Source organism: Tachysurus fulvidraco, chromosome 10, assembly GCF_022655615.1.
Source record: "Tachysurus fulvidraco isolate hzauxx_2018 chromosome 10, HZAU_PFXX_2.0, whole genome shotgun sequence".
Classification (NCBI taxonomy): domain Eukaryota; kingdom Metazoa; phylum Chordata; class Actinopteri; order Siluriformes; family Bagridae; genus Tachysurus; species Tachysurus fulvidraco.
The window spans coordinates 19,455,356-19,475,995 of record NC_062527.1 but is presented as its reverse complement, the minus strand read 5'-3'; the positions used below and the strand labels follow the sequence as shown (position 1 = coordinate 19,475,995).

At 38.7% G+C, this 20,640-nt stretch overlaps 1 protein-coding gene across 6 annotated transcripts in view; it reads left to right on the top strand.

Moving 5' to 3' along the window:
* syngap1a (synaptic Ras GTPase activating protein 1a) overlaps positions 1-20,517 on the top strand; it is a 116,494-nt gene extending 95,977 nt beyond the window's left edge. The window contains exons 13-22 of one of the 6 annotated variants that reach the window (XM_027163493.2): positions 1,135-1,336; positions 3,543-3,724; positions 4,089-4,278; positions 5,072-5,614; positions 6,099-6,557; positions 7,428-7,601; positions 9,758-9,969; positions 10,266-10,346; positions 12,949-13,021; positions 17,931-20,517. In XM_027163493.2, coding sequence (XP_027019294.1) covers positions 1,135-1,336; positions 3,543-3,724; positions 4,089-4,278; positions 5,072-5,614; positions 6,099-6,557; positions 7,428-7,601; positions 9,758-9,969; positions 10,266-10,346; positions 12,949-13,021; positions 17,931-17,960 — 2,146 coding nt within the window. In that variant the 3' untranslated portion in view covers positions 17,961-20,517. The other 5 variants (XM_027163491.2, XM_027163496.2, XM_027163495.2 and 2 more) reach the window with 5 other exon arrangements.
* The last annotated feature ends 123 nt before the right edge of the window (positions 20,518-20,640 follow it).

The window sequence follows — 20,640 nt, the reverse complement described above, 5'->3', positions numbered from 1 at the left end:
CATGCCTATCATCAAGACCCCTGGCATCCCTACCCAACCTAACTATCTCTGCCATCCTGTTGTTACTATGCATGCCCAAACCTTGCTCATTTGACAGAACCATATCAGCACTTTCCTTAATCCCTACTCTCCACAACCCATACTCAAAATTCATGACTTTATCATAATAACTAATCCCTGGCAACCCTAGCCAACCCACTAACATTCAAGGTCCAAATCATTATCATTACTTCCAGTGTCCCAACCAAAAACATGCTTACCATCCAGGACCATACCACGTGGCAACTATTACTGACTACTTTATTAACTGTTACACAAAAGCCTACCTATATTCATTGTTGAATGTAAAACCACAGTCATTAGACTGCCCTGGAACAATATTTCATTGACTTTTGCACAATCACCATTTAGGACCGATGTTTAGAACCCTTTAAAACCAATCTTCATCATTAACCAAACCTTTACTCTTTGAAATCCAAGCTCCACTATCAAATATGATTTAGTTCCACTGACCAGACACATTGCATTAGGATCTCCCCTGTATGCTCATTATTCAGAATCCACTCTCGTCCCTGTTACACTTGTCCTGTTCCTGGCTCTTTCATAATAACTGTATAGTTCTGGCTTTTATATGTACCATGCTTTCCATCACAATTTATCTTAAACATTCTCATTTAGCTTTGCTGTCCAGCACTGATGAGTGTTTGTGAGTGAGTGTGGTGATGAGTTTAACTTCTGCTCTATCGCTGTTCTGTCTGTGTCAGCATCGCGCTCATCATCTGTCTCTCTTTCTCTTTAATCCCTCCTTTTCTCTGTCATCCATCGACCACTCAACCCCCTTTCCCCTTCATCTACCTGTCCTTTTCCTCTTTCTTTCTTTGTTCTGTCATATTTGTCTTCTATCATTCTTTTCAATTCCTCTCCCTCTGTCAATCTGTTCTTTCCCTATTACCTTTGCTTTCCTCTTTTTTCCATTCTCTCTCTCTATCTCTCTCTCTCTCTCTCTCTCTCTTCCTTTCTCTCTTTTTGCTCCACCTCTCTCTCTCTCTCTCTCTCTCTCTCTCTCTCTCTCTCTCTCTCTCTCTCTCTCTCTCTCTCTCTCCCACACTCCTCTTTGCTCTGTGTATTCTGTAGGTTTAGTGGTAAAGAGGATCATATGATGTTTATGAATGAGTTCCTGGAGATGGAGTGGGGATCCATGCAGCAGTTCCTCTATGAGATCAGTAATGTGGACTGTGGTAGTAACGCAGGGGCGTTTGAGGGTTACATCGACCTCGGCCGAGAGCTCTCCATCCTACACAGCCTGCTCTGGGAAGTCATGGCCCAACTAAGCAAGGTAACAAATGAAGGCCTAAAGCAGACATTTGCTTTTTAACTTGCCTAAATGGGATTAGCTAGCTAACATGTGCCACAGCTTTCATTAAAGTAATTTTCCCTGTTTATTTACTTTTGTGGGTAATAAAAAGTTACAAATGTTAGAACTTAATTGTGGCTGATATACAAAAGAGAACAAAATATGCAAACGAGATGTAGATTTCAGTTCAGGAATTATGGATATCAGGAGTTATAATTGGCAACGGTTTACCATGTGAACAGTTTGCTCAGGCTAACACACATTTATTACCATATTTTTCTTAGATGATTGACATTTGATTAACAAATCTGTATTTGGAATGTATGAAATGATGGAATCCTCACTCAGATGACAAAAATGCTAAATATATTCCAAAATTTCAACTTATATTAAAAACAGAACCTTTATTGCCATCACAGAATATCCAAAACATAGAAAACATTCAGACTGTATGTATGGAAAGTTTTTAAACTGTTGAAAAAAGTTCCTTTGAGCTATTAAGATTTCCACTGTTAAAAATAGTCAAAAACAGTCAGGGTCTCCTTTACCGTGCTTCATGGACCACTGGCGTTCCTCAGACCCTACTTTGAGAACCACAAGCTTAGAGAGGTCATTCGTCATCTGGCCACTTTGACCAAGTGAATTCTCCCTATGAAAAAATAAGTTCAACAACAACTGAATAAATAAGATGTAGCCTGTATTTACATAGGGTGGGTTTCAGAGTTTTTAATTTCATGTAGATAATACTTCAGACTGCAAACATACATGCATTTATCAGATCCTGTTGTTATGGTTTCATGCTTGTTCCTTTCAATAAAGCAGTGTCTGCCTCCTACGTGAGTCACTAGTCACAAAGTCAACTTTGTGAAGTGCTTTGCATCTATAAATACAGTGAATGTATCCCTAGATTCAATAGCACAATAAATGTCCACTTATGGCATCACTTCTGTTTCAGTAGCACATCTCAGTGCACAAGAATGGATTTGTTCTTTAGTACGGTGGATACGTATTCAAACTACTTCAAAAACCTGTTTTCTTTTATGATATCAATGCTTTTCTGATGTCATAAGTGCGACTGTTTTTACGCAGTAAGAAAACAACAACTTTTTTTTAGGCTGGACATGTTAAAACTCACTAAAAGTTACTCATTAAAAGTACAAGAAAGATTCACAAAGGGGAAAAAACCTCAAATTACACACTAATTTTAATTCCTGATGGTTAATTATTCTCTCTTTCACCAAGGAGCAATGTGAGAAACCATTAACTAATGCTAATTTTATTCCTAATTTCTTGTTTTAGCTAGCTTGATAATCTCACCATGCAGTCTAAATCAAATTCAAAGTCACATACATGCAGTGAAATGCTTTAAGTTTTCACATATCCCAGGTGAGCATGAACCTGGGGTCAGAGTGCAGGGTCAGCCATAGTACAGCACCCTTTAGAGCAGGTGCGGTTAAGAGGGCTTGCTTGCTTAAGGACCCAACATTGATATCTCAGCAGCTTGTGGGCTTGAACCCCGACCTTCTGATCAGTAAAAAGAAGCCTTAACCACTGAACCATCACGTCTAGTTCAATGTTACTACCTAACTCTCACAACAGATTGATTACAGTGATGTATATTAGGTCTTATTCTTGCTGGCACATCTGTTGTATTAGGTGAAAGTCAAAATAAATGTACAAGAACAAATGAATTACATTCGTACATACATACAAGTTCCACCTCTGTAGCAATGGCCACAGATAAATTATTAAATGGTTACCCGAAACCCGTTTCGAAGATAATCTTTTCTGTATTGAATAAATAAATGTCATCGGTTCCAGAACAAAAGGCAATTTTACATTCATTAATAATTCCCGATTCTATGAATATTTAAATTGCAAGCTCCACAAATCGTTCACACGTCTCATCCCTTACCGGAACTCACCGGAACAAAATATTATTGTGACATTTTTCTACTTGAACCAGTGTGTGCACTCCAATTAATTTTATGGAAAGGATCTATAAATTATAAAACACATTTTACACAGTTTTGGATGAATGTTTAATACAATTGTTCCTAGCTTGATATCACTAGAAAAACTATAGGGACACTTACTAAAATAATACATCTTTAAAGACATTACTATGGCTATACGTATATGACTATATGTATAAAAACAATGATTATAAGTCTTATTTCTGTGCCAGGATGCTATCCTGAAGCTAGGACCCTTGCCACGCTTGCTAAATGACATCAGTGTGGCTCTAAGGAACCCACAGCTGCACCGGCAGGCAAGTCACCAGCCGCCTGAACGCCACATCGCACGGCCACCCTACAGCCGCCCAGCCACTAATGACTTCCAGAGCCTGATGATGAGGGAGCAGAACAGGTACCAAAACACTGTGATGTGCAGCTACACTACTGATTGTTGACTGCTGTATTTAAAACATAACTAAAATTCTTGTAATCCAAATAACTCCTTAAGTTAAAGAAAGAATGTAAGCATAATATATTTAATATCATCAACATCGACCATTAATATCCTAATATACACTTGCCAATATCCTTCGACTTGTTTTTATGCCTTTTGTACACATTGGCACATTTCAGATGGTTTTATATTCAGCTACTGCTACTGTATGGTGTAATATAAATACTGTATTAAAATTTAAATTATATACTTTATACACTTATAATTAGGACATCCTAAAAGAGGATTTCAATTCCAAACCCATTTCTGTTTGTGTTTATAGTTCTATAGATATATCTCGTCTACCATCTCCTACCTCCGGAGGCGGAGCTCTCTCTCACCCGGGCATGGCTGGTTTTGAAAGAGATCACCGTGGCAACAAAGAAGTGTTCTATGTGGCACGCCCACCTTTAGCCCGCTCGAGTCCTGCCTACTGCACAAGCAGCTCTGACATCACCGAGCCAGACCCGAAGGTATGTCGGGAACACACACCAGAAACAGAAAAGACAATCTATACACCCTTGTATGTACTGTAAGAAATTACAGAAGTTGCACTCATTTATATATTTATTTATAGGAGCATAAATCAAGTCAAACTAACTGTGGTAATGTAGAGTATGAAAAGTTTAGGAGAATAATTACTTTACAATGAACTGAAGGTTTAACTGAAAGATGAATACTTTGGACTAAATCTACATGAAAACTGTGAAACAAAATCCATAAATGAACAATGTGTACCAGTTTAATTATTTCGGCTGGGCTAGATTAGATGAGACTTGAGTGGATGTGGCTTGAACTCATCTAATCTGACTTGATTTCATTTGATTGGAGTTGGCTTGATTTGAATGGGCTCAGCTTGACTCGACTTGACCTGACTTGAGTTTGTTTGCCTAGAGTTGACTTGTTTGGGCTTTACTTGACTTGATTTGTCTAGACCTGTTTTGTTTTGATTTGATCTGACTTCATAGCACTTGAATTCGACTTTACTTGACGTGACTTTGGCATGACTGTATGTGACTGCTGGATGTGATTGGACTGAGCTAGACTTTCTTTCTCGCAAGGCTCAAACTTACCATAAAATAAAACCAAACATCAGACTAGCAAAAATTGGCCAAGTACTACTATACTATACTATTATTATACTACTATATTACTATAATTATATTAAAACCTGATTTATATTCAAATAGTATGTTTCTGACTACACAACCATCCAAATGTCTCCAACCAGATTCCGGTTCTGATTTTTGGCCCTGTGTTTCCTAGGTCCTGAGTGTGAATAAGAGTGTATCTATGATGGACCTGCAGGACTCACGCATCAACAGCGTTTCCAACCTGCACTCTGTTAACGACATGCTGAACTCGTCACAGGGCTCTATCGCTGGACTGGGCAGTTTTGGGGGCGCTCCACTGCGACTCGGGGGCATGAGGTTCAGTCATTCGGGTGGCCTGGCCTCAGACTCGCTCTCTCAGCAACAGCAGCATGCGGCAGCTGCCATGCACGTGCCACTCTCCTTCCAGAACCCTCTGTTCCACTTGGCTTCAGATGGGCCTCAGTACCATGGTCCACCCCATGCCTCACACGCCCCACCGCTCCTACTCGCCCCGGAGCCCGAGAACGGGCACGCAGGCTTCGGGGTGCCAGCCTTCGGCCATGGCGGGTTCTCTCGCAGTGAAGATCTTTCAGCCTTGCGCACACAGAACAGCCTTGTGCAGCCGAGCATCGTCCACTCACACAGCTACAGTGACGACTACACCCGCCACAACCAGGCTGACTACGCACGCCGACAGCTATCACTGCAGGTGCAGGTATGCTGTAAACAATACTGGAAATAATTAAAAAAAAGGAACTGTATAATTATTTGGAATACATTACCATACAATAAAATATTAAACATATGTCTATAAACAGGGTTTTAGGTTCCTAGCATTGCATTCTAATGGGTTTATGAAGTCCAAACCAAATATTGAATGCCTTGAGCTAAATAGTTTTAACAAAATTTATGTGGTTTCTTATGGAAGTCAGAAAAGAGCAAACTTAAAAAAAAATTAAATAGAAGTGAAAGTCAGTATAAGTTGTGTATGATCTAATGCAAATATAATTTAATACTTAGAACTGAAAAACCCTTGAAAAATAAGAAATAATTTAAGCAGATGCACCACTGTTTCTCTGTGACTTTAATTTTTATAAATGCAAGAGCATGTCAGCTGAATATACTTTGATCTGATGGCTTGTGATGAATTTATTTTTGTGTATAATATACGTACATGATTTATCTCTCTGTATCTTCAGGAGAATCTCCATCAGCAGGTATTAATGGGTATGGCCCCTCAGACTGCTACTGGCACCGGAACACCCGCCTCAGTCGCAACGCCTCCGGCCACCATGCATCCTGTTCGTCAGGCCTCTATGGCTCCTCCTCCTACACAGCGCATAAAGCCTCAGCCTTCCCACCAACTGTCAGTCAGCTCAGCTGCTAACTCCACCCCACCCAAGGTCCGACCCCAGAGCGGAAACCTCCTTCAGTCACCTGAGTCAAGTTTTGGAGCAAGGCCATTACCACGGCAGCAGCTTTCCGTTAAGGACAGCCCTGCCCCTGGTCTCCCTCACCAATCCAGCACGGCCAGTGATAACCAGCAGCAACAGGGGGGTGCTAGTGAGAACACAGAGAATGCACAGAGTGATACTCCTGCTAAAACTGCCCAACAATCCAACCAACAGCACCTACTAAAACCAACTACTAACAAGCAGGTACACACACAACTGTACACAATACAGTATTGCCTTTGTGGTGGATACACTCATATACTACAAATCTGTTTTGTGTGTGAGACCCCCTGAAAGAAGGTATATCAAGAAGGTATATCAAGCTGCCAATTTTTGATGAAGCCGCATATGCAAAAGATTTAACTTTGATCAGTGAAACCAGGAGGTTTCATGAGGTCTGAGACTCATTTTCACATCTGTCTCTCTAAACCACATCTGTCAACCAAACCCTCTTTTAATACGTGATGCATGCCAATGCCAGTGCTTTTTAAAATGTTCACAAAATTAAAAATGACAGGGGAAAAAAAATGCAGCAACCATCTTATTCATAAAACTAGCAAAATCTGGAATTACACTGAAGGCTGGTTTTCAAATGTCATGGACATATTTGCTTATAATGATATAATATTAATGAAACGATTAAGTCATCCCATTTCTGACTACAGACACATTTATCTACAAAAGCAGGATGAATTTCAAATGTTCATGTATTGTATATATAATTTTATAAGTCAGGATACAAGCAAGATTTTAATTGTCCAGGTATAAATGTATTTTATTCATAATTTACTTGGTTGAGCACCAAACAATCATAAGCAGCCGACTCAATAAAAGACAGCAGTTAAAAGCAGGTCACTGTTTACAATGCAAATATGTACAGTACAGTCACTTGGTAAATGCTAATTATTTAGTTATGTCTGCATATCTAAGGAAAAGTATAAATGGCTAATAATATAATGGGACATATGGACCTGTATTTTTAACTTATATTTTTTAATAAAATCTTTTAAAACCACTTTTTTAAGCATAAAACGATTTTATTTCACATACTTGTTTATCTGTGCATGTGTTTAGGGCTCTAAGTCTCCTTCCACACTGAACCCTCCGACCCCTGCATCTGAGCGGACAGTCGCCTGGGTGTCCAACATGCCACACCTGTCAGCTGACATTGAGAGCCTGCGTGTGGACAGAGAGGACCTGAAACTTAAGGAGCACTCTAAGAGCATGGACGAGTCTCGGCTGGACCGGGTCAGTGACAATTTTCATTTACAAATCATCTATAATATCCATGATGGATTGGAGTGGCATTCATATTTTGTTACACACTAATCATCATCATCACACTAATCCAGATGTACCAGAACTGGAAAAATGAGTAGTACTTGAGCCTCGAATGATTACACTGGATGATCACACTGGGCACTTTTGCTGCAATCCAAATCTGAGTGTGAGTTCTTCCTTACACCCTGGCTGTGTCGGTCTTGTTTCCATCTCCCTTGATTCTGTTAAACCCTGTTGCATTAATATCATCTTACCTCATTACAAATGTGAATTGAGAGCAAGCACAAGTATATTGACTTTATTATTTATTATTTATGTGTTATGCACAGTAAGGCACCGCAAATCTTCTGTGTCCCACAACATGCCCACTAATGCTACACGTGTGTTGTGCAAACTGCTGGTCATCGGCTAAAACACACAGGCAGGATGTGATGTGGTTAATGGTTAAGACATTGTGCACCTGATCATAAGGTTGTGAGTTTGAATCCCAGCACCACCAAACTGCCACTGCTGGACCCCTGAGCAAGGCCCTTAACATCTTATTTACACTGTACATAAATAAGATAAATGTAAGTTGTTCTGAATAGGGATGTATGCCAAATGCTGTAAATGTATTGTTACTTTTATTCCTGAACATGGGTGAGTACAATTCCAGTACAAGCCAAACGCACACCACCTCTTAAAGGTAGTCTTGGGTTTGGTACAATGGTGTGCTTCCCCACATGATAGCTTTTTTATGCAAACCATGTTCTCTTTCACTCTAAACTGACAGTGTGAGAGCTTTTATATTCCCTTAGGTAGCATATACAGACTGTTATACAATATAAACAGGAAACGCTCTGTTCCTTATTAACTTTGGCACGAATTTAACCTAACATGCTTCTCAGCACGATGAACTGTACAGCTGTAACTGACTGGGGTATGGTACTCATTCATTTATGCAAAACATTTATGCAATGTTGCAGATGTGAAATAAAAGACAGTTTTGTTAACTGAGGACATATCAGAGTGAATCGTGAGTGAGTCAAAAAGAATACCAAGGTTTCAGATAGATAAATGCTAATGGTGTCAATGGTGCCAATCAGGCAATCAAACAATTCGGTGTTTGGTAATATGAAAGGATAATGTGTTTTGCAGGGACAAGGAAGGAAGTGAAATGGATGGTGTACATCTGACGTGGATCCAAGTGCATAAAAGTGCAAATGCTTTTGAATAATTGAGCCAAGTGCAAGTACATAAATAATAAATAACTGGGGGCCTAGAATGGAAACTTGGGGAACACCTTGAGAAACAGTAGCAGTTCAAGATACAAATTAGCCAATAGAGAAGAATTGCTGTCTGTTTGAGGTAACAAATGAACCATATGCTTACAGATGCTTAATAGAGACTAAAATTAAAATGGTTTGTATGATTTTGTATGTTGGTTAAAATGATTGATGGAATTAAAAGCAGCAGTGAAGACAAGAAGGAGGAGAATATCAATGAGACCCGGGTCAGCTGAAAGGAGAAGATCATTGGCAAACCTAAGGAGTGCTGTTTCTGTGCTGTGCTCAGAGAAAAACGGTCACATTTAAAAATTGGAATAAAATCAATATTTGGAGTCCGTTAGTGAGTATAATCTTAACTACCAATCTCAATTTATAAATTCTTTTACAATGTGCATTTCCTATACACAAAAATGCAAAGGCACCCAACTGAATGTGCAAGAACGCAGAGCATTTGAAAAATCTAATTCCATAAGCTGAAAGAATGGAAATAGATAGAATGATAGTTTGTACCAGTGCTCGTCTAGTCCAGAGAAGTCCGAGCTTTTCTGCAAAGGGCCAGCCTGGGTGCATGTTTTCATACCAGTCAAAAAGGAGTCACACCTGATTCCACCTGTTTAATCAGTTGATCTTGGCTTTCGCTAGACTCAGGTATGGCTTCTGCTTGGTTTGAATAAAAACCTATATCCACACGGACCCTTTCCATATAAGACTGGAGACCACTGCTCTAGTCAGTACCTAAATAGACAGATTCAAACTCATACAAAAGTTCATAAGCCGTAAATGTCAATGCAAAGGTTACAAAGAGGTTCCAAGTTAATAATGTAGTGTTTTATATGTCTTTGTATGTGTGTGCAGGTGCGTGAGTATGAGGAGGAGATCCACTCCCTGAAGGAACGGCTGATGATGTCCCACCGTAAGCTGGAGGAGTATGAACGCAGGCTGCACTCCCAAGAGCAGCAGACCAACAAGATCCTGCTGCAGTACCAGAGCCGGCTGGATGACAGCGAGAGGAGACTGAGGCAGCAGCAGCTGGAGAAAGACTCGCAGATCAAAGGCATCATCAACAGGTCACAATCCCGTTGAGACACAATGTGTGTGTGTATGTGTGTGTGAAGGAGCAGTCTCAGTAAAGCCCAAAAGAAAGCATGCAGGCCACTACATAATGTCCAAATCTCTCGTAAGGGTTCAGCACTCTGATTCTCACGTCATTTGAGCGATTGTGTTTCATGTCTTATTGTTTTGCATGTTGTTGTACGAACGTGAAATTATTTTCTTCTTATTGTGTACTGTTGTTTGTGATTGTCTTGCTTAATAAAGTGTGGTTATGTTGATATTTTTTATGTGATTGTCTTGATGCGTATAGAATAAGTGGCATCAAATCCAGCCGTGATTTGAGAGCAATTGATGAATCAGCTTCAGCTGCATGGAAACAAGCCCCTGCCCAGTAGGTCATATGCATATTACCTGCCCCATTTACCATTGTGATACCGTTTATAATTTACATGAAACATGGTCTAATTCCTGCAACTTTTGTGATATTGTGCCAACAAAAGAACAGCCCCCAGTAGGCCGCAGTCATCCGACATCTCCGGAAATGAAATTTGAGCTAGATTAAATTAAAGTTATTTATATCTAAGACTGCTGCAAGAAATGATCTTCTTATGTAGACAGTTATGAAAGTGTGCTAACAGAACTGCAGGTATTTCTATTTCTATTAATTTTAAAACTCAAATAGAGTAAATGTCAAAGGGTTTAAATAAACTCAGAGATTCCGACTCAAATCTATAACTCACCTAAATTGGCACTGAAATAGATCAGTAAAAGTCAAATAGAGATGAATAGATTAAAACTGAAAAATATCATGCAGACAAATTCAGCTCAAAGATCAGTCATATAACTACAAAAAACTCAAATAGATAACTACAAAAAAAAAACCCTCAAATAGATAACTCATAAAATAAATAATGCAGGTTAACTTATTTTCAAGCTGAAAAAAGATATATAGAACAATACTTATAAATAAAGGTAATAATTAGATCAAATGCATATCGTAAAAGCAACAAACTGAGATAACTTAAATAGATTAAAACTCAACTCATCTATGATGAGTCTGGTTCCTCTCAACATTTCTTCCTCGCCATAGCCGCCTCAGTCACCTCAGACTTGTTTACTGGGGATAAATACGGGTTTCTTATGTTCTGTAAAGCTACTTTGAGACAATGTCCATTAAAATAAAATTTAATCAAACTGAATTATATCTATTGATCTGATAAGAAAACATATATTTTTGTTTCTCTTAATTTTTTTTTTAATGTGTTCATTTGAATCAACCAAATAAAAGATATTGGATTACATGGCATGAAGGAGGATATTCACCTGTTAACAAAAACTTGTGAGTGGCCTCTTTAGCATCAGGTGTATGATGACGATATGGTCCTAGTGAATATCTGAGTAGAACGGATCAAATAACAGGACTGAGTTTATTTGTACTGCACTAATCCCTGTGTGTTTAGCATTTTTTTATTTTTTTTTGAAGACATGTTTGTAATTGGTTTGAGGACTTAAGGTGGAATAAAGCATTTTTTATACTCTGTGTATGAGGCCAAAACTTTTTATCAAAAACTCAAAATCATTTTTTAAATTTTTAACAGAAAATGAAACTCAAATATATAACTTAAATTAAAATGTATATGTATAATTCAAATAGACTAAATTGATAAATCAGATAAATAACTCATATCCAGCAGATTAAAACTCACATGGAATATATATATGGCACAGTTTGAAGCCCCCAGCAGGTGCTTGGAGTTATTCGAGCCACAGAACTGCACTCATAGTTCAGTGTGAGGGGTGCTAGAATGAATATACTTAAAAATCAGAAGATGATTTTTATAAAAGTTTTCATATAAATTAAATCACATGTGGCATGTTTTAGTGTTAATATCAAATTTTGCACCACCCTGCAACAATTTCCGAGCACTTTTGAAGAACCTGGATGTGTGGTTCACCTGCCCAAGACTCCTCATCCCAAAAACCGTCTTCCAGCTATTTGTGAACTCAGAAGCACATGCTACTCATATAAAGCTCTAATGAGATCTGAGATAAAGATCTACGCATTTCAATGATCTCACACTAATTTACAGATAACACACTTTTCCCATTTAATTTCCTACATGAGGCTACAAGATTCCAGCATGTGCAATTATGATTATTATAAGTATCATTTTCTACTAACTTTCAGCATGTGTTTTATTATTAGTTATCAGTTTTACTACACTGTTCACTATACTTGCTATACTCATGAACAATTTTTCAAATTTCAATCAGAGGAATTCGCAAGCAAAACTTAACTATATGGGGGCACGGTGGCTTAGTGGTTAGCACGTTTGCCTCACACCTCCAGGGTTGGGGGTTTGAGTCCCACCTCCGCCTTGTGTGTGTGGAGTTTGCATGTTCTCCCCGTGCCTCGGGGGTTTCCTCCGGGTACTCCGGTTTCCTCCCCCGGTCCAAAGACATGCATGTTAGGTTGATTGGCATCTCTGGAAAATTGTCCGTAGTGTGTGAGTGTGTGAGTGAATGTGTGTGTGTGCCCTGTGATGGGTTGGCACTCCGTTCAGGGTGTATCCTGCCTTGATGCCCGATGACGCCTGAGATAGGCACAGGCTCCCCGTGACCCTAGAAGTTTGGATAAGCGGTAGAAAATGAATGAATGAATGAATGAACTTAACTATATACAATCATATGGATTAAGTCCTAGTGCGTGTTTGTCACCCTCTAGAACTTGATCAGTGTCACTTCCTGACTTCAGCACCACTATACATATAAAATGTAGGTGCACTGGTAAAATAGTGAATGATTCTAGCAACATAGTAAATATTATTTGAGCATATATCATTAGAATTAGCATGATTGTGTTTTTGTATTATTTATCGGTTTATCGATCGTCTTGTGCCAAGTGATTGTGGTGCTGCATGTACATGTTGTATGATCGTATCGTTGTGTGATTGTGGAGTTTTGTGATTGTGTTGATGTGTGTTGTGTTCCAGGCTGATGGCGGTGGAGGATGAGTTGAGAGGCAGTGGCGAGTCTGACCTCAAATCCCGAATATTTACAGGAGAGGTCTGTCTCTTTCATATACACATACACACGTGCAGCCTACTGCAGTTCAGTACTGGCTAAAACACACTTAGCTACGTTTCCATGCACACAGAAACCTGAAAAGATTTGACTCAAAGCCTGGCCTTTGTATGCTGAAAAGAATATTTCCACTGGTTAAATATGGTCAGCGTTGACTTTAACACCTGTACACCTGCTCATTCATGCAATTACCCAATTATCCGATCACGTGGTATGTTTTGGTCTACAATATTGATATAAACCAAGATTTGGTTATTGATGTGCATGCAAACATATGCGGTTGCTGTTTGGATTGTTCCCACTTCCATTACAATCTAACCTTCTTACTGTACCATTAATCACAGTGCACTCTCCATCAAATCGTCATACGTTGTCATATTTGTGTCAATGTGTTCGTTTGAGTGTGTTTTGAATTACCATACAGTCTTCCTCACTTTCACATCTACAGCTCCATCCATCATATGAAGTGCTGTTGCTTGAACGCAACCATTTTTATGAATAATGTTTTTTGTCTTTTTTTTTTACAGTATGCCTTTGTTGTACCAAATGGCAGTTTTGATTATTACTATGAAATACATACTGAGCAGTAAATCCAGTTTAGGGCAGTTACAAACTGATGCTGCATTCATCTAGGGAACCAAAGTGATGTTCATGGTGATTCTTTTTTAAAAGACTGAAGAACAGCGGCTGCTTCCTTTAGACAGACGAATTGTGTATCATTCTTCACTTCAGTCTTGCAGGATGTAAGGAAGTATCTCTATAGATGAATATGGAGTTGTAGTTGTGGAGATGGAGTTTTCTTGCAATTGGAGTATAGTTCACTTGCAACCACATATAATTAGGCTCCATCCACATGTATTGTATTATATTATATTATATTATATTATATTATATTATATTATATTATATTATATTATATTATATTATATTATATTATATTATATTATATTATATAAACATCAACCTGGCCAAATGTTCTAAAACAAAAAATGATTAATACAAGGATTTATAAGTGTGGACTGACAGTGAGTTCTAACTACTGCTAAAGGTCGTATACATTTTCCCATCCACACAAAAGCAGTGACAATAAAAATGATGTGGATGAATGCAGTTAATGCAAGTTTGAAAAATATCCAGATGCATGTGGGTGGGGCCTAAGTGAGTTGCATCATTCGCTCTGGGAATCATTTATCAAGCTTCATTTTCATGAACGGATTATAAAATAATTCATTTGTTCATTCAAGTGTTTACACAAGAATTCAGAAGAGTTTTTATTCTCCACTCAGGCCCTGAAGAGGGAGCTCTACCTCTCATATATACCCCTAGAGAAGATTACCATCTAGTATTTACCTCATAAGTTTTTGACATTTTGGCTTACACAAACATTTACACACCGCAGTGTTCAAATGCATTGTTCAACTGAAGTTTGATTCCATGATAGCTCTTTACATGGGTCCTCCGCTTGGTGAGATCATTTGTCAGACATCTTATAAAAAGCTCAGCACACCATGGCATCCATTCAGTTTTGTCCATCTGGATGTTGCTCAGATACCATTTGCTAACACAGGCAGAATCTCAGAGCCAGATCAAAACTCTGAAGCTTTTCTGCAGATGTCACTTACATTCTGTCATCCAGAGCCTTAACCAAATTAGGATGAGGGACTTCCTCAAAGAAACAATACATGCCCAGGGGACCAGAACCATAAGGATTAAGTTCTGTAGGCTAGAATCTCAGGGTGCTGCAAATCAGACAGAAACTGCAGGAACCTTCAGGCAGGAAGTATTTCCTTAACCCAGCGAAGGACCACACACAGACCTTCTCTCAAGGTACATTACTGATTAGGTTTGTATTGTTCCATGAGTTCTGCCCAAAGACCTGCAGCTCAAGAGCTGTTCGGCATTCAAAGAAATAGAATGATTGAACAGCAAATATTCAATTCAGGTTGCTTCCTGTAAAGAAGCATGGGATATACAGTACAAAGGACCATTCTAAATAGACCCTCGAAAGCAGAAATATACCACAAGATACTGTATAAACCATTCATCAGTAGTAAGAATTAAAAGGCAGATTGAAATTCACAAAGAAATACAGATATGAGGCACAAAGACCTGTTCTGTAACCAAGATCAACATCTACCAAAGAGCTGCAAAGGCCAAAGTGTAAAGAAAGAAAGAATCTGCTCATGATCCAAAACCTACCAGCTTTTCTGTGAAACATGGTGGAAGTAGCATTATAACATGAAACTACATGGCAGCTTCATTGGTCCTGACAATTGCATCCATATTTATTGAGAGAAACTTTATCAAGCAGCAAGGCAAGGATCCAAAACACAGTCAACTTGTGTTTTTTTTTTTTTTTTTCCAAACAGCAGACCTTAACCCAGTTGAGTGGCATTTACAGTATTTGTATAGCACTTTAAACAATAATAAGGACATTGATTGTCTGCTATGCGACAATATTCCTATATTTTTGCTCACCTAAAAATAGGGTGGCCTGATACCAAATATTTCATGTTTTATAAATTCAAGAAATCCTGAAATCCAAACATTTTTGTCTCCAAAATTATTTGGTGAATACTGCAAACTTTTATATTAATTACTTGGCCAAGCCTTTCCAATAGTTTCACAGGGGACTGTATGCAAATTGGTCAGCAGATTCCATAAGACTTTATTATACACCCCATTGACAAGAGACATAGATATTCTGAATAAATGAGATTACTGATTTAGAAGACGAATAGTGGAGGCCATCAATATCAAAGAAGATTAGCCAATTCCGAACCCCAGGATACGCTACTGGTGTGTATGGAGTTCAATCACATGTTGGTTTTCTCTAGGTACTTAAATTTCCTCTTCGATCCCCAAAACACTTTGGTTTATTGAGATACACAACTTGTGTGCTATACTCTGTGATATGATACAATCTGATTCATCCAGATTGTAACATAAGTATTCTTCACTTGTGCCACATATCCTGACCTAAATTCCAGCATTTCGTACCTTAGATGTATTTCTGATTTGAGGATTTGTTATTCCACCTTTCCTACCAAACCTTGTATACATCTTTAACCTTATATGGTGTATAATGTAGCTTGAAAAAGAGGACTAGTGTATGTAGGTGTTACTTTGTTTAAGGGAATACCATTAGTTTCCTGTCTGTAATGGCATGAGTGGGAGAGGTTGCATCAGGTTATCCAGGGTAACTCTCCTGCTGAAGCTGCTTGTTCGTGAGCAGACAAAATAGGTAGGTTGGCACCTGACTGTGGAACCGGCAGGTATTCACGTAGGAGGGAGCTTGGATCTGTACTAGACCCCCTCTGTGTTAAACTCTTCTCTTCTCTTCTCTTCTCTTCTCTTCTCTTCTCTTCTCTTCTCTTCTCTTCTCTTCTCTTCTCTGCTCTCTAGCTTTATCTCCTAAAAGTTTCTCTTTTTGTATTTTCTAAAATTCTCAGAATGGTTTTGTTCCTTTGCTTGGTAAGAAAAATTCTACCCAACTGCTCCATGTTTTTTATTTTCCCTTCTCCCTGCAACCTTTTTGTTTATTTACCATTGTTAATCAGTTCCTTTGTAATGTCAAACACATCTCCATGTGTTGCATCTTCCATTTTTTCCCCCTTTCTTTCGCTTTCTCTTTCCCTCTCCTCTCCTCTTATCTCCTTTCCCTTCTTGCCCTCCTGTTCCCCTTTCTGTTAGGATGATCCATATTCCTCTCTGGGTTCGGTTGAGCAAAGCATGGCAGGAGGGGAGGGGGTTCTTCCTCTGAACCCCATGTCGGCTCTCTCCTCCACCACTAGCTCCCCTTGGAATGGAGCTCTCCCTCCCCTGCCCCCACACCTGCACATCAGCCAGAACGGTGATCTACGTGGCAATACCGGCTTCTCGGGTGCAGCGATCGCTACAGCATCTGGGGCCACGGCCTGCTGGGCCACGCAGGGAGGGAGGCTTGGCTAGGTCATGTGGCCTTTGACACTGGGAGAGCTTTGTGCTGTCTAAATACATGCGCATTGTTGCAAGCCAAAATATTATCCTCACATTCCAGCATGAGTCTGTGGCTGAAGAATCTGTAGTCAGCTTAACAGCCATCTGTCCATTTTTTCTCCGCTTTTATCTGTCCATTAAAGAGAACATCAGCCAAAATTGCTAATAAAATAAAAATCAAAGGAATGTTAGTAATTTTAGCTGTGTTATCTTTTAAAAAGAACCTTTTTTAGTGTTAGATAGAAATGTTTCTTTTTTAAGGGCTTGTCAGAGCTCTAAAGACTTTTTGAAATGCTATTGGTGTTAGCATATGGTATTTAGACCCTTTTTTTTTTTAAATATACAAGTGTTTATCCTATTGTTAGATTATTTAAATGTTTCTTTAGAAGTATGAATCATAACTGGGTACAAATGCCTAAAACATATATTAATTAGATGCTATTTGTAATGTCACAAGGGCTGTGAAAACAAAGTGTGAAGATGTGTTTACATTTCCAGGAATTGCAGAACTGATTTTTATATCCATGACATGGATTTGTTGTTATTTGTTCAAGTAAAAAGATTTTCAAGAGGTGGCTTTTTTCGCATCAGGATCAATGGTGTATTTCAACAGTCGACATATGAGTCATTACACTTTTTTTTCCAATCTGAATTTATTGTGCGTGTTTTTATCTGACTGCCATATATCACCCATATCATCCCCATACCATTTGCTATTGTAAGTGTGTGTAGCTTATCTGAACGTGTTATGTGTATGATATGTTCTTTATTATATTACAAAGATGTGAATGCCATGACAGAAGCTTCAAGAGTCCAGGATAATTAACCTGTCAATCAAAGGCTAAGTGGACTGTCACTGGACACTAAGCCACTTGCTGCCCTCCTGCGCTCACTTTGTTTTTCTCTCCCTCAGCCGATCTATGGTGGGCACACCGGAACATGATTGGACCACAGCAGCACGACAGGATATGTGACTGGACCCATGCCAGTCCTGGAACCTCTCTTGTTTCTGAATGGTTGAGAGAGGAAAGAGAAAGAGGAAGAGCCTGAGAAAAAAAAAAACACAAAACAAAACCACGCTCTGACACATCAAACCCCAAAAAGCACACAAAAATCACGTACACAAGAGCACATTCTTTATGTCTCTCTACTTCTTTCTCTCCCTCTCTTTTCCTCCCTGAGCCAATATAATGACAATCATCTCTTTTTTATGTAGTGAATTGACAAATTAGCTACTCGGTGCTGTTTATTGTATTATTTATTCGGCCATTATTACATTAGGATATTTGCTACAAATTAAAGCTACGAACAGAGGGACTTGATTCATGTATATTCTTTTTGCCCATATTACATACACCTCAGACTTTTTCTCTATGTCTTTCCCTCTCTCAGCAGGCGTGTTTGTTGTTTTCAGCATGATAGCTGTAGAGGGGTTGTGCTGGTCTTTGTGTGTATGTGTGGTTATGGTGTGTATTACTAACTCCATAACCCACAAGCCTCCAAGCTCTAATAATGACTCTTAATTTTTGTCCTTGTAATTTTTTTCCTATAATGAGCTTTTTTCAATCTTTTTACGGAGGTGTGGTCTTTTCTGAGCCAATCAGATGTTGCCATACTACTCAGAAAGCCCTTCCTGTGCCGCGCAGTGGGCGGCACCTCTTCTCTGTGCCTAAAGAGCTCTATACAAAACAGGGGAAAACAGGGGAAATGGGGGAAAAAGAAAAGACAACAAAAACTACATCGAACAAGAGCGTACAGGACACTCCTTTTTTCCAAGCTGTGGAGTTTGAGAGAGAATGATGTTTGATTAATATTGTGTCTGTTTGGACTTTGCTGCTTTAAGGACTTTTAAGGATCAGCATCCCTTCATCACATCCTGTCGATGGGACAGAAACGGCGCAAGCGAAGCTACAGCGCCACCGTGCGTGTGCGCGTGCGAGAGCACGTGTAGTATTAGTCTACACGTGAACGTCGGGACGCATTCTGCCTACAGGTGCTTCTGGGCATCGATGCAAATGGATTTGTCTTTTCCTTTGTGAGCGTGTGCATGCATGTGTGTGTGAACTAGAGAACTGGTGAATAAGAATGAGAGCAGATGGAGAACACCGAGGATGACCATGGTTTCATCAGCTAACGGCAGGGACCCGCCTTGAGAGGAAACTGCAGTAGAGACAAAAAATCTATATGATCTAGTATTTATAACGTCTAGCTTTAGTATTTATAATTCTAGACCTATAGCCCATCTTTATTCTATTAGACTTTATTTAAGCACAAATATACCCATTACCAATGTACTATATCGTGGTAATATACTATACTACTCTCCTAAAGCATGGAGACATGCATACACACAAACACACACACATACACACACACATATACACACACAATGATCATAGAAGGAAGTAGTAGCATCATACCTCATTCGGTCCTACTGTTATCTTCTTTCCATTAGGCGTACAGCATCTATCAATCCAACACTTCTGTTCGGTTCTCCTCGCCGTCCGATTGGAGTTTTTCTAAGATCGGTAGCTGATTTCTTTTGCTTGTGAGCTTCAGTTAGATTGGATGTACATAAGAGCTGAGGATTCAATACCTGTTGATTTCTACAGTTTTATTCATTTTACCAAGTCCTACTGTTTTTTTCTGATTCTTCCTTGATGTTCAATAGATGATTACACACATATACACCATTAGTTGGTTTTGCTGGTAGGTTTTTAGTCACTTGCTTTTTAATTTCTTCTTCTTCTTCCTCTTCTTCTTCTTCTTCTTATTTTTTCTGTGGTGGTGGAAAATATTGCTAACTTATTATGTCTGCACTTCAAATATTATTTATTTTTGAAAAGAAAAAAAAAATCTATTCGTGCCCCGTGCCTAAATGTTCTGGTTCTGAAACTTTGGTTAGAAATATGGCTCTGCTTGTTGGCCGCTGTGGATCAGAACCAGTATTGAACGAAATATGAAGCGAAACCTTACAATACTCTAGTCACCTTTTGTGTATAAAAGTCCTCCTGAGAAAGATTGTGCTGGTGAAATGTTTTCTCCCATCGTGTAGCGCTATATTTGTTTTTTAGTCATGAGATTTTTTATCTAATCTTCAGAATGAAACACCCAGAGCGGGTCTACTCCTACCCTTAAACTTAGCCATAGACATGGACAAGCCATACACACCCTGTCCTTCTTACGGGCTTTAGGAGCGTAGGAATGTATATATTTCTATAGAACCACAGAAAAACGTACCAGAAACACGAAAGGCTCAGTGTTTAACCTTGTGGGACACCTCAGCATATGGAGAAATGTTGTGAATGTTAATATTGTTAAGAAGACAATTATTCTATTCAAATATGACTATTATTGTAATTATCATTGCTTTCATTTTCTTGATGATATGATTATTGATTGATCAGAAATTTCTTTCATTTTGTGAATATGAGTTTACTATTATTCCAGAAGTTTAATTAATTGGACAAATTAATAAATAGATATATGCTAACCTTTAATATTTGTTTTGCGTTTCATTTTTTTCTCAAACACTATTTTTCTTTTTTTTTTAGATTTGTTGTTTAACTTAAAAGCAAAATAAAAAAGTCATTATAATAATTACTGCTGTAGATCATGAGCTT